Source organism: Manis javanica, chromosome 11 (assembly GCF_040802235.1).
Source record: "Manis javanica isolate MJ-LG chromosome 11, MJ_LKY, whole genome shotgun sequence".
Classification (NCBI taxonomy): Eukaryota; Metazoa; Chordata; class Mammalia; order Pholidota; family Manidae; genus Manis; species Manis javanica.
Genome location: NC_133166.1, coordinates 52464212 through 52479552, shown reverse-complemented (window position 1 = coordinate 52479552; position 15341 = coordinate 52464212). Strand labels below are relative to the sequence as shown.

Sequence of the window (15341 nt, the reverse complement as noted above, 5' to 3'; positions counted from 1 at the left end):
TCCTGCCCTAATCCTCAGAACCTGTGAATGTTACCTTACATAGCAGAAATGACTGCTGATATGGTAAGGTTAGGAATTCTGAGATGGAGGGATTATGCTGGATCATTCAGGTGGGCCCAATGTATTCACAAGGGTTCTTTTAAGAGGATTAACAGAATCAGAGAAAAAAATGACAGAAGTAGGAGTCATGGTCATAGATTTGAAGGTACTGCTAGCTTTTAAGATTGAGGAAGAACACCAAGAGTCAAGGAATGCAGTTGGAAGCTGGAAGAGGCAAAGGATTCTCCCACAGATTTCAAGAGGTATGTGGCCCAGCCAACAGCTTGGCTTGGTTTTATTTAGCCCAGTAAAAATTTCATACTTCTGACCTCCAGTAGTGTAATAGAATAAATTTGAGTTGTTTTAGCCAATAAATTTGGTGTAATTTGTTACAGCAGCAATGGGAATCTAATATATTTACTATTCAGATTCTATGCTTGATTATATATATATATCCATCATTGGTATTTTTCAGATGCATTTCCATGTAAGTTTGAAATTAGATTTTTCAGTAAGCATACCCCTAACTAGAGTTCAAGATTTCTTTAGTTATGACTGATCACTGATCATGATGTACATGTGTTACTTATATTGTGATTTGTGAATTGAAGAGCTAGTGAAGTTTTTGCAGTTACTTGCAGTAATGTACCATGGTAACTGAAATTTGAAGCATGTGGTTGGGGTACTGGTGGTGCTTAACCAAACCAAGGTAACTGAAATTTGTGTGTATTAGAACTGTGTATCGTGAAGACTGCCTGTATATTATTAAATGAAAAATGCAAGTTGTTAAAAAAAAATCAAAGTAAAAATGTTTGTATAGCTATAGGAAACAGTTCTGGAAGAATATATATTAAACTATTGATGATGATTATTTCAGAAGAGTAAGGTTCTTTGTAGTGTGTTCTTACACCTTTTCTATAAATTTGAGGTTGTTTTACAAACCAGACAATAAACATAAAACTAAATGCGATTTGTATATTGGAGTTTAAATAGAAAAGGGCATTTTTAGGTGGAAAAGAAAATTTAATATTATGATTAATACATTGAAGAAATTAAATAGAAAATTGAGAAAATAGAGGAAGAAATGGAGAATTTTACCTGAGAGTTGAAGTCTATATAAAAAAAGAATCAAATGGGAATCCTAGAAGTGAAATATACAAAATTAAGACCTCAGTAGATTTAACAGCTGATTTAAAAATAGCAGAAGACAGGATTAGAGAGCTGGATGACAGTAGAAAATAACCAAATGATAGAACACCAGTCATAAATTTAGGAAGCTCTGCAAAACCTAAGTCAGGTAAATACAAAGAAAATCACACCAAGATAAATCATAGAAGGACTACTGAAAAACCAAATGGAAGATCTTAAAAGCAGCCAGAAGTGGAGAAAGATCTTATTTTCAAAGGAACAATAACATGATTGATTGTGGACTTCCCAATAATAAACATTCAGCCCAGAAGCCAATGGAATGACCCTTTAAAGTTAAAAAGAACAGTGACCAACCTAGAATTCTATTCCCCCCAAATATCCCAAAGGCTGGTCCTGACTTCTCAGGGGACTCACTCACTCTTTGAGAGTGTACTTTTCTGCCTTGCTAAATAAAACTGTCTTCTAGCCTTCTAAAAAAAAATTCTGAAAAGTGAAGGTGCAAATTTTAAATGAATTCTTGTAAGTGAATGGAAGGAAGTCAGATCCAAAAGGCTATATATTATACAGTGCATTTATGTGATATTCTGGAAGAGACAAAACTAAAGGGATGTAAAACAATTTAGTGATTGTCAGGTGTTGAAGGATAGGATAGGGATTGACTGCAAATGGAATGTGTAAGAGAGTTTTGGGGAGTGCTGAAACTTTCTGTATGGCATAGTGGTGGTCAAAACCTTCTGGCGAAACTCATAAAACTGTGCACCAAAAATAGCTTTACTGTATGTAAACTTTATAAAAATTCAGTCAGGATGGGAAGAATTCCAGGATGGAGTGCAAACTGAAAATATATGTAATTGTTTTACCAGTGCATGACATCAGTGAAAGGAGTAGGTGGGCAAAGAAGCTGACTTAATTAACTTTGGAAAACCATATTTTGACTAGATAATGTAAGGCTAAAGACAAAAATAAAGGTACATAAACACTATCTCCAGTTGGCAGATTTGTTTTTATGGTAGTCACACTGTAAGTAATACTTTACAGGTATGCTAAGGTTGAAGAAATAAGCAAATTGTAGATAATGAGAGATAGGTAAAATTTTCTCTGTTGAAGGAAGAAATTAGAAATAAGGGCAGAAGGCTAGAATGAGCTTTGTAGTGCTGGATCAGATAGTTGGAGAATTATTAGTATGAACTCTTGATTTAATTATATGCAGGTAGAAAGATACAGAAACAGAAAATGTACAAATACATGGGAGTTAGTATACCTTCATGTATTTTCTAGCTCTGCTGAAAAGGGCCTAGAACCAGTGACATCCCAGTAGCAGCAAATGTATTTAGGGGCCAGATTTTGGTTTTAAATATCACCTAATAAAAGGAACAAGGATTCCTTGGAGAAATGACTTATTCTAGGATTGGACATCTTATAGTGCAGGAAATAAGGTAGTACTTAAAACTATGTCAAAAGGCTATAAACGCCAACCTGAAAGAGCTCTGCATGCACAAAGCTGGAAAAATTTGAGAAACAAATAATGATAGAATTGGATTATAACCCAAAGAATAAAATTAATATCCCTTATTTCCTACTGATGTAAATGATTAGGTAAATAAATGGGGGAATCTTTACAGAAGAGTCCAGTTAGTAAATGTAGGAGGAAAGAGAGAAGTAGAAAATCATCCTTGAAGCATCACAGTAATAACTGCAGGCAAGTCCCATTGATGAATGTTGATGTTAGTGGTTGAGACATTAAGGACAAACAATAGTTGCATAGTCACACAGTACCTTCCCCAGATTATTTAGTAAACTACTGTGGTAGTTTTATACACATTCACAAATTGTTTGATACTCCTCCCTTTAGGAAGTGGAGCTTAATTTCTCTTGCCTGATTGTGGATTAAGTTCTAATGATTAGAAGATACAAAAGGAAAAATATTTAAGTTTACTGTGGAGAAACCTGGCTGTTACCACCTTAATGAAGTAATTAAAGTTAATATTCTCAGAAATAATTCATGTGGTATCAATAACTCATGTGAATGTCAAATACTCAAGATATGAACTAATGAGGAGGAAACTTTACCTCTATGGTACTCTTGCCCCAAACCTAGTCTAATGAAGAGAAAATATCAGACAATATATATGGGACATTCTGCAAGATATCTCAGCAACACTTGTCAAAACTGTCAGGGTCATAAAAACCAAGGTAATCTGAGGAACTGTCACAGATTGGAGGGGTTTAAGGAGAAATGATGACTAAATATGTTCTGAATTGGATTCTGGAACAGATACTGGTGGAAAACTAGTGAAATCTGAGTAAAATATGTAGTCTAATAGTATTGTAACAATGTTATTTTTTTTAATTTTGAAAATTCTACCATAGTTATATAAGACCTTCTTTCATATTAGAGAATTTGGGTCAAAGATATACTTGAACTATTTTTAGCAAGTCTAATATAAATCCAGAATTATCTAAAAATTACTTTAAAACTGAAAACTCAAATACTGTTGTACAAATAAATATGTTTCCTCTTTCATTTTTAAGAGACATTAAGCAAGCAAAACTATATTTGGTCATTCATTTTACATTTACTAAGCCCCTACTATGCCAGGTTTTAGTGATATAATACCATATAATTACAGAGGAATGCACAATACACCATGAGAGTGTTTAAGGGAATGTCTAACTTTACTAGATAGAGTGAGGGAGGGGAGCTTCATGGAAGAAAACTCATGCAGAAACATTATGAATGAGTACAAATTTTACATCAGTCTTTCTAAGAGTTAATCAATTATGTTAGTTTTTTCAAGGAATTAAATTTTGGCTTTGCTGATTCTCTTTTGCATATTTTATGTTTTATTAATATCTGCTCTTATCTTTATTATTTCCTTGTTTAATTTGCTGTTCTTTTTGTTTTGAACTTTTGGAGATGATAGTCTATTTATCTTAACCTTTTTTACTCTTCTAATATAAATAATTTAAGGCTATAAAGTTCTCTCGGCATGACCTTAGGTGGATCTCACACATTTTTATATATTTTATCTTCATTATCATTTGGATTATTTTCTAATTTTCATTGTAATTTATTCTTTGACCCATAAATTGTTTTACTTCTTTTACAAATATTTGGTAATTTTCTTTTACTTTTTGTTAACTTAAATTGTTTTCTAGCATAATTCTGTATCAGGTAATATGTTCCATGTATTTTTGATCACTTAATATTTGTGGAGTCTTGCTTTTAAGCCAAGAATTAAACAGTTCTGATAAATATTTCAACATAGATGAACTTGAAAATATGTATTTTGTATTTCTTGGGTGCACTTTTCTGTGAATATAAATTTGGTCAACTTCATAAATCTTGTTCATATCTTCTATATCATTATTGATTTTCTTTGTATTTTCCTTTTTCTGTCTGTGTTTTAAGTCTGGTTATTTTCTTTTGTCCTTTCAGTTCACTAATCCTCTCTTCAGTTTATTTAATCTGCTGCTAAAATGAATTTACTGATTTCTTAATTTTATGTCTTGTATTTTCTAGTTCTAAAATTTCCATTTGGTTCCTCTTTTATAATTTTCCATCCTCTGTCAAAATTCATTTCATCAAATAATTTCTTGAGCATATCATTTTAGTTTCATGTATTTTAAAATCTGTGTAAACTCCAATATCTGGACCTCTTATAGATCCATTTCTTTTTTTTTTTTTTCCCTCTTGGATTTTGGTCATTTGACCTTATCTGCTTGTATGTAGTTTGAATTTTGATTGAGGATGTAGGTTGAATTTTGATTGAGTGATTAACTTTATGCATGAAAAATTACAAAAAAAATTTGAGGCTTTGGATGAAGTTACCTTCCTCTAACAGATTCACTTTTCACTTCTGAAAGTTAGGATGGGTAGGATCTTGATTGTCAGAGATTGAGCTGAATAGATGCTGTAATTTTCCATCTTTGTGAGGGCTGGTTCATCTTTGTGAGGGCTAGTTCATTTCCACCTTCTACTCTAAGAGTGTAGCTCTTTGGGCTTCCAAAAAAAATCTGGGTATTTGTCAGATTTTCTCCTCCTTGGTTGTGTTCATGAACGGTTAAGTCAATCCCACAAGACTACTGGATCTTCCTCAGTTTCTCAACCTCTGGTGAACTGGCAAATGGTGATTGTAAGGCTCATCTCTCCTTACATTTTCTCTTGGAGAAGTATTCTTAGTGATCAGTCTTTCTGCAGGATCATGAAACTGTAGACTTGGAAGTGACCTGAGATGGCTTCTAGTCCAGTTTAAAACTCCAAGGACATTAAGAGACTAGTTCTCTGATCTCTCTACTCTTTGTCTAATGTCCTTCCATTATTTGATATAATTAATTGAAATGAACAATGCAGTCAACATAAAATTGGGCCATGCTGTATTGGGTTAGATAGTAAAGTTTCTTTGAAGAAGGAATACACAATAGGCAATAAAGTAAGAGGTTTTCTTACTCTGCTAAACTGTATTTCATTATTTAACTGTGCTATAATTAACAAGGTTACTCATTTTTTTCCTTATAGACCTAAATTGGTAATGACAGTATTTGAAAAAAAAATTGGAATGTTTTAATAGTCACCAACAAATAAACAATCTGAATCAATAAAAAGTTTATATTGAATCCATAATGTGTGCTTTTTAGAAGTTCCAGTAAAATACTCTTATCAGATCTACAGAATAACTGATGAGTGGGGATGAATAATAGCAAAGGAGTCACAAATTCAACTTTTTTAGGAATCAGATAGTTGGAATGTGATGTGAATAGGGTAGGAATCTGATCGAACTAGGGAGCCTCCATCTTCAGTTCAACTGATAACTGCCATTCAGCTCCAAAAAATAGCTGCAGTATAGACAATTGGATGCTGTATTATCAGCTCTTCCAATTATTGAAGAGAATCTAGAAATCCAGACTTTAATATGAAATCTATTAGAATCTAAAAATTGGAAGTAGGTTTTAAGTCTTTAAACAAAATGTATTTTGTTTAAGTCCAAATCATCTATAAAATGGGGATAAAAGACTTCTACCATAGAACTTTCAAACTTTAAAATGTGCATTCATTTTATAACCTTGGAAAAACCACTACTCAGTCGTCCTAAGAGAATTTAAAATTTAATGGTCACAACATATCACGCAAATTAATTGTTGTGCTCTCATGTAGTATATATATATATATATAACATTTCTTAATAGAATTATGAAGAAAGTATTATGGGAGTTCAGAGAAGGACACATTAAATTTATTAAATATCTGAACAGAAGTAAAACCTGGAATTTTTAATTAGCAGTAAATGAAAGCCAGTGGAAGTTTGGGACAATTTGCTAAGGAAATTGTGAGGGAAAACTGGGTAATTAATGGTATAACATGTGGTAATTAACTTCAAGCAGCATTTCAATGCCCCATAAAATTAGTTATGCTATGAGTAGAATCATACCCCTTTGTAATTATTGTGATTTGTTAGAATACATATCTTTATACTACAGGGGAAATTGGTAAAATGGGTCTTTCCCACATTGCTGAAAGATAACAGCATAATATGCTTCTAGTATATTAGAACTTAATTTAACTTAATGCTTTCTATTAAAAATTATTTCCCTTTTTGTTGAAATTTTTAATTTTTATCTTCCATTCATTCTTCAAGCAGCTTTCAAAATTAATGACAAATATCTAAATTATCAGTGAGAAAAAAATATATTAAATTTGGTAAAAAATTCCCACCTATAACTTTAGTAAAGTATCCAAGAATATAGAACCTTAAAAGTGTTTATTTTTTATTAGTTGCCTTAGGACTACAAGGATTTAAGTGTTTTTTACAGAACAATAAAAGAGGAGTAATTTGATAGTTTATTTACTCTTTATAACCTTTAGAAAGTGTCATGCTTTTTTTTTAAGTGCTTGCTTCAGGCTGTAGTTTTACAAGATGGGCTGTGTATTGGTCAGGCCTCTTGAATTCTTGACCCTGAAAAGATTTAGGGACATAGTACATACAGCAGGCACATGTCCAAACAGCCAAAACTGTAACTGAGTACTTTTATTTTCATAATTCACTGTCTCTGAAATTGTCCAATTCAGTTTTTCATGTTGTCTAATAACACACTAATTACTTTCAGGTAGTTTCTTGGTTTGATTAGCTACAAAGTGTTCAAGATAAATACCTCTCATATACATAGGATAGCCTGAAAGTTTGTATTTAAAAACATTTATTTCCTGATTAGTATTTAAACTATTGTTTTCATATTAGTCAACTTAATCTATTACAAAGATTCTGAAATACAAAAATATTAATGCTAGAACATTTTTAGCAAGTTTTTAATTATATTGGTTTTCCATTCAACAAATATTTCTAGGTCTTACTTTGAAAGTTCTACTGAATAATCAGAGTGTACTTGTGTATTAAAAATAGTTAATATGATTTTGAATGGTTTTCTAACTTTTTTGGGATATAAAGATTAAATTCTGAAGTTCTGAAAGAAAGGAATATAACAATCTGTGTGATCCTACAGCACCCACAATTGCTCAGAGGTAATAAAATGGTGTTTTTTAAGAGATGGAGACAGATCTAGATGGTACCAGATTCAGATACCAGCTCTGCTGTTTACCTGCTGTGTGACTTTAGGCAAATTACTTATCCTTTTGCTAACCCAGTTTTCTCATCTATAAAATGGTGATAAGCAAAGTAGTACGTACCTCATAAAATTATACCTAGGATTAAGTTAATTAATAAAGAAAAAGTACTTAGAGCAACATTAAATTATAGTAAGATCTCAGACTTTACTCTTGTCACTAAAGTGAAGAATATAACCAAGCCCATGTGAAGAAAGCAGTTTCTTGCACATTTTCAATCCATCTGCTTTGGGAAGATACGCATGTTATATGTACCCCACCTCCAAAAGAAATGCATATACATTCATTTCCTTTTTCATGTTTTGGCTTTAGATATGTATGACTGCAAGAGCTTCTACTCTCTCCTCATTTTATTTATCACAGAGCGTATCTGGTTGGTATACATTTCCACACTTAGTATATGCTGGAAGAACCCTGATTGTGCCTTTAGGTCCATCTCTTACATGTAAGTCATGTACATCCTGACAAGTCTTAACTATTCATGAAGGGCCAATGCACTCCCTCTCCAATGACTGATTTAGGAGTTTGGGCATGTGACTCAGTCATGGTCAACGAGATATTAGAAGATATTTGTCAGAGATCTTCTGGAAAAAGTTTTGTTATCTTTTCATTAAAGAGATTGTACTGTCTGTTCTTAAAGCCTGCAGTTAAAGCAGCTGAGGGGTGAAAAGCCTAGGGAAAGACACTTGGATGATGGCAAAGTGGAAAGATGGACAGAATTGTAGTCCTTAATGCTATTGTTGAGCCACTGAAAATCTATTGTAGAAGCACTCTGCCTTTAGACTCATTGTGTGAGATGGTTAAGTCCCATAAGCTTTTGTGAGTTGGAGTTATTGTTGCTATTTGCTGCTGAAAGCATTTTAAAAGTGAGACAACTTTCATGAAACCCTATCTTAAATACCCTAGCATAAATGTGTGTGCACATGTGTACATGCATGCCCACATGTGAGGTGTGTAATAAAGAACATGTTAAGAGAGTCATAAGGAAACTATTACATAATATATTTTTATAACAAAACATATGTTTTTTCTTAACATCCATTCTTTGATTTCTCCCATTTTGTTATGAAAATTGTCAAACATGCAGCAAAACTGAAAAAATTTGACAGTGAACACTCATACACCATTAACATTTTACTATGCTTGTTTTATCACATATTTGTCCATCTCCTTATCTCTCAATTTCATTTTTGATAACTTCAGAGTAAATTACAGTCATCAGTACACTTCATCTTAAGTACTTCAGAATGCATATCATTAAAGTTCACTCTTTGTTACAGTATTTTTTCTTTACAGTAAAATTTATATATGATGAAAAGCACACATCTTAACTGTTCATTTGGTGAATTTAGACCAATGCATACATCTGTATAATGTAAACCCTTCTTAATATCAATATATAAAATGTTAACCATCAACTCAGAAAATTCCCTCATTCTCCTACCCAGGCAAATTCTACCCTTACTCCATGCCCAAGAGGGAACCACTTTAAAAATTTTTTTTTCTACACTCAGTTAGTTTTGTTTTTTTCCCCAACATTTCATATAATGGAATCATATAGTATGTACTCTTTTAGGTAAGGCTTCTTTCACTAAGTATAATGTTCTTCATCCATCCATGCTTTTGTGTGTATCAGTATACAGATCCTGTATGTGTTTGTTAAGTGTATACTTTTTCATTTTCTCGTGTGATTATATATTGTGTTGTGTTTTAATTTCAGTTTCTGCATTTCTATTGTTAATTTTTAGAAATGTGATTGATTATTTTGGGTGTTGATCTTGTATCCTGTGACCTTGTTGAACTCATTTACTAGTTCTGGGAGATTTTTTATAGATTCCTTGGGATTTTCTATGTAAGCAATCATGTAATCTACAAACAGAGACAGTTTCATTTCTTTGTCTGATCTGTTTTATTCCCCCCTCCTCTCCCTTCCTTCCTTCCTCCCTCCCTCCTTTCCTCCCTCCCTCTCTCTTTTTCTCTCTTTCTCTTCTTTGCTGCCCTCCTCCCTTTCACTGTCTGTTCATCTATCCATGCCTTATAGTGGCTAGAACTTCCAGTATTTGGTTGAATAAGGACAGTGAGAGTAGATATCTTTGCCTTGTTCTGGATCTTAGAGGGAAAATGTTCAGTCTTTCATCATTGGATATGATATTAAATGTAGTATTTTTATAAAGGCTTTTTATCAAATTGAGATAATTTCCTTTATTCCTAACTGGCTAAGAGTTTTATCATGAATGAGTGTTGGATTTTATCATATGCTTTTTCTTTGTCAATTGGTATGATCATTTAATTTTTCTTATTTAGCATACTGACATGGTGAATTATGTCTACTGTTGAACAAGCTTTTCATACCTGGAATAAATTCTACTTGGTCATGGTGTATAGTTTTTTATACATTGTTGGATTCTATTTGTCTGTTATTGAGGATTTTTCCATCAAAGCTTGTGAGAGATACTAGTTTTCTTTTTTTGTACTGTGTTTGTCTGGTTTTAGTGTCACAGAAAGGAGGCCTGATAAAATGAGTTGAGAGGTGTTCCTTCCTCTTCTGTTTTTCTGGAAGATGCTGTATAAAAGTGGTGTGTTCTTTTTTAAATGATTGGTAGAATTCTCCAGTGAAACGATCTGGACCCAGAAATTTCTTTCTTTGGGGGCTTGTAAATCAACAGTTAGTATGTTTAGATTGTCTATATAACCTTGGTTTAACTTTGGTAGTTTGTGGTTTTTGAAGTATTGGTCCATTTCTGTAAATTGTCAAATTTATGAGCATACACTTGTTTGTAGCATTTCCTTATTAACTTTTTAATGGCTGCAATATCTTTTTTCATTTTATTTATTTGTATTTTTTAAATTGAAGTATCATTAATATACAGTCTTATATTTTTTTAAAATATGTAACACAGTCGTTTAACAGTTACCCATATTATTAAGTCCTCAACTCCCACTAGTGTGGTTACTATCTGTCAACATAGAAAAATGTGGCTGCAATATCTTTGTAAATGGTTTCTTTTAGCTTTTTGAGCATATTTTAAATTGTTGACTTAAAGTCTTTGTTTAGTAAGTCCATTGTCTGTACTTGTTCAGGAATAGTTCCTATTAATTTTCTTTTCTTGTATATGGATCACACTTTACTATTTCTTTTTTGTTGCAGACTGGTCATGGACATTTTGAATATGTGACAACTCATAATTTTTTGTTGCAGACTGGTCATGGACATTTTGAATATGTGGCAACTCTGGAAATTAGATTCCTTCCCCTCCCCAAGTTTGCTGCTTGTTGCCATCTTTGTTTAGGAACTTTTTTTTTTTTTTTGAGAGGGCATCTCTCATATTTATTGATCAAATGGTTGTTAACAACAATAAAATTCTGTATAGGGGACTCAATGCACAGTCATTAATCAACCCCAAGCCTATTTCTCAACAGTCTCCAATCTTCTGAAGCATAATGAACAAGTTCTTACATGGTGAACAAGTTCTTACATGGTGAATAAGTTCTTACATGGTGAACAGTGCAAGGGTAGTCATATCACAGAAACTTTCAGTTTTGATCACGCATCGTGAATTATAAACATTCAAGTTAGATATGATTATTCATTTTACTTTTATATTTGATTTATATGTGAATCCCATATTTCTCCCTTATTTTTTTTATAAATAAAATGCTGAAAGTGGTAGGTAGATGCAAGATAAAGATAGAAAGCATAATTTAGTGCTGTAAGAGGGCAAGTGTAGATGATCAGGTCTGTGCCTATAGACTAAGTATTAATCCAGGCTAGACAAGGGCAACAAAACATCCACGGATGCAGAAGATTTCTCTCAAAACAGGGGGGGGTGAGGTTCCTAGCCTCACCTCTGTTGATCCCCAGTTTCTCATCTGATGGCCCCCCTGCAACTGTGCCTGTCTTATGTTGTTCCTCTCTTGAGGAATCTTACCCGTCTCTGGCTAACCAGTCATCTTCCGGGGCCATACAGGGAAATGTAAATTTGGTAAGTGAGAGGGAGGCCATATTGTTTGAAAAGATTAGCTTTTTACTTCTTTGCAGATTTATGCCCTGTGGCTTCTATGCCCAGCATTTGTCTTGAGGTATCTTTACCACTTGGAAGTGTTTAGGAACTTTTTAGAAATAATTTCATAAAGTCTGCAATTTTTGTCATGTGTGGCCACTGAAGTAATTGTGCTCTTAACTTAGTCATCAGCCAGTGCTCTGTTTGACAGAGATTTCCTTAAGTACCTGGGACCAAAAGGGAAAAACCTCCCAGTCTGTAGAAAGGCTCTTTGTACATGTGTTGAGGTCCACTTTCAATACTCAACCAGACTGTCTTCAAGTCTACCTGTTGGAAGTTTTCAACAGAAGCTTCTGATTTCTCTAGTGATATCTTGTGTTTATGGTGTAGGCTGATTCAGGGTTGCTATGTGTTCTTTCATATGCAACAGTAATAATAGCATTATACATAGCAATAATAGTACTATAAATCAATTTGGGTTTCTGGACCCGATTCCAATGTGTGTATATGTGTGGGAGGGTGGTCTTTCCACACATACACCAAGCAATTCTCAAACACCAGCAGGGTGATAGAGAACTCAACTCGACTCTGATGCTATCTGCCCTGATATAGCACGAGATTCCCGGGTTAAGTGCTCTGTTCTACAAGACTGCCCTCCACCCACCACTCCAGATGTCAATTGCAAGCCCCAGGCTGTACCTGTGTTTCTGACCTACTGGCTGTAGACTGGAGGTTCCAATGAACTCCCCCTTAGGTTTGATTATTTTGATAGAGTGGCTCTCACAGAATTCAGGAAAACACTTATGTTTAACAGTTTAATAAAAGATACTGTAAAGGTACAAGTTAACAGTCAGATGAAGAGATGCATAGGGCAAGGTCCCAAATAATGGAGCTTCTGTCCTTGTGGAGCTTGGGGCCTGGAGCCCTGGTACATGGAAGTATTGTGGTTCTTCAAGTATAGAAACTCACATACTGAGAAGCAGGATCTGAGATGTTCTCAGGGGTTTTTCTGAGGGCTTCATTGCAAGCCATGATTCCCCCAATTATTTTCCATTGGCTGATTCAACCTCCAGCCCTTGCCAGCCAGGTTAAAGTCTCTCATTAACATGACAGAACACCCATTTCACCTTTAAGACTCTGAAGTGTCTTCAGAAACTGTGGATGAAGACCAAATATACCTGGGAAATACCTATCTGGTCAGACCAATGACCAATGTGTGTGTCTTATGACTCATTATATCTCAAGGAATATTAGATTATTTTCAAAAAAATCAAGAGTTTTTCTAAATACCTGCTTCCTGCTTGGCTTTGTACCTCCCCACTTTACTTTGGATCTCCCTTTTGTGCTGCTTCTCAGAAAGTTTGGCTTTACAGCTCTCCCAGCAGTGTCTTGCTTGTATCTCATTTTACTTGATGCTTGTTAGTCAGGTGGTGGTGGCAGGTAAGGGAACAGGGGCATTCTCTGATGTTCTTAAGTCTCAGTCTTAGGTGAACCTGAGTCTCCCCAGGGGAGTTATTCACGAGTTCTGATCCCTTCTGTGTATTTAATATAATGCTAGCATGTATTCCTACCCCTCCTGCAATGAAAGAGCTGTTCTTTTACTTCCCTAGCTAACCCCTCCCAGCAGCAGTGGTTTGCACCAGCGTTCTCATGCTGTAGTGTTTATTGCCCTCCCCTGCAGATTAAGGCTTTAGTTCCTTAGTGGAGATAAGGATGGAAGGTCTAAGCAGACTTCTTAGCAGAAGCTTGTTGGTCCCCTTTTCCAGCTGCAGAGGGTTTCCACTAGTGTCCTTAGGTACAGTTTTTGTTGCTGCTTCCCTGCAGATTAATATTCTTGGTCTGTGGAAGAAGTAGAGCTTGTGACTATTCTCTGTCCCAGCCAATATCACAGGGGAAAGCTTTCTGATTTTTCCCATCCTTCCCTATAAGCACCTGGTAGGTTTCCTAGAAGAAAAGTCCGGTGGAATGTATAGACCCCCTTATTTCTGGGCCCCCTAGGGGATTCATGGTCTTATACTAGCCCGTATTCTGCCTTTAGCACTTTATTGAGGACTTTGAGGTGAGTTTTTGTACCAGTACTCAGGGGCTTGTATCCCAGGTAAGCAAGTGTAGCGGTTCTGTTCTCCCTGTAGGCATCTCTGTCCATTCAGATTTTGGATAACTTGATTGATCTGGGATCTCAGTTCTCTGGTGGGTTTGTCTGTTTAATCTGCAACTTATCCAACTTTTATCTTGTTGTAAGGGTGGGAGGATGCTCTTTTTATCTCTCTAGAAAAAGCTGAAACTGGAAGTTTTAAAATCCTAATTTTCCTAGCATTTTTCTTCTTCTTTTTGACTTAGGAAGCAGAAACTCAATATGAAGAGCAGATTGGTAAAATTATTGTGGAGACACAAGAACTTAAGTGGCAAAAGGTGAGTATCTTTACCCTCAGATTATTATTTTTGCATCTATTTAAAATGTATTCTAATCCTTAGTGTCAAAGCTAATTTTTTTTATTAAGTATCATTAATGTACTATCTTATGAAGGTTTCACATGAGCAGCATTATGGTTACTACATTCACCCATATTATCAAGTCCCCCACCACATACCCCATTACAGTCACTGTCCATCAGAGTAGTAAGATGTTATAGAGTAACTATTGGTCTTATCTGTGCTGTACTGCCTTCCCCATGACATACCTATATTATGTGTGCTAATTATAATGCCCCTTAATCCTCTCTCCCCACCCACCCATCCTCCCCAACCCCTTCCCTTTGGTAACCACTAGTCCCTTCTTGGAGTCTGTGAGTCTGCTGCTGTTTTGTTCCTTCAGTTTTGCTTTGGTATACTCCACAAATGAGTGAGGTAATTTGGTACTTGTCTTTCTCTGCCTGGCTTATTTCACTGAGCATAATACTCTCTAGTTCCATCTGTTTTGTTGCAAATGGTAAGATATGTCTTCTTCTTATGGCTGAATCACATCTTTTTTATCCATTTATCTACTGATGGACACTTAGGTTGCTTCCATATCTTGTAAACAGTGCTGTGACACACACAGGGGTGCATATGTCTTTTTGAATCTGTGATCTTGTTTTCTTGAGGTAAATTCTTAGGAGTGGAATCACCAGTGGGTCAAATGGTATTTCTATTTTTAGTTTTTTGAGGAGGTAAAGTTAATTTTTAAATTCCTAAACATATTTGGGAGATTGTGCATCATTTTAAACAGAGTCTCAGGAAAATTACAGCTAAAACTGTTATTAACATTTGGGCTTAAAGAAAACCAAGAGTAAATATTTTTTCTGGCTTTCTGATAAGGAATAGCTGAGGATAAAACTGAGGATGACTCTGTAAACCATTATGAACTATTTCGTGTTTAAGAAACATACTGTGTGTTATAGAGGAGTCAAAATAGTTTTTAAGAAGTGAAAACTCAGAATAATACTGTATTTATTTTCCCAGGCTGTTGTTACATATTATAACCAAATGTAAAAAAATAGTTCAAAAACTGATTTTCTCTCTCTCTTTATCTATACAGAAGAATTTGTGTTAGT

At 34.5% G+C, this 15341-nt stretch overlaps 1 protein-coding gene across 1 annotated transcript in view; it reads left to right on the top strand.

The window, feature by feature from the left end:
- Nucleotides 1–15341, top strand: part of CCDC73 (coiled-coil domain containing 73) — a 95179-nt gene that overhangs the window by 3078 nt on the left and 76760 nt on the right. Inside the window, exon 2 of the mRNA XM_017639705.3 lies at nucleotides 14149–14220. Within this exon, the coding sequence (XP_017495194.3) occupies nucleotides 14149–14220 (72 nt within the window). The remainder of the gene's footprint in view (nucleotides 1–14148; nucleotides 14221–15341) is intronic.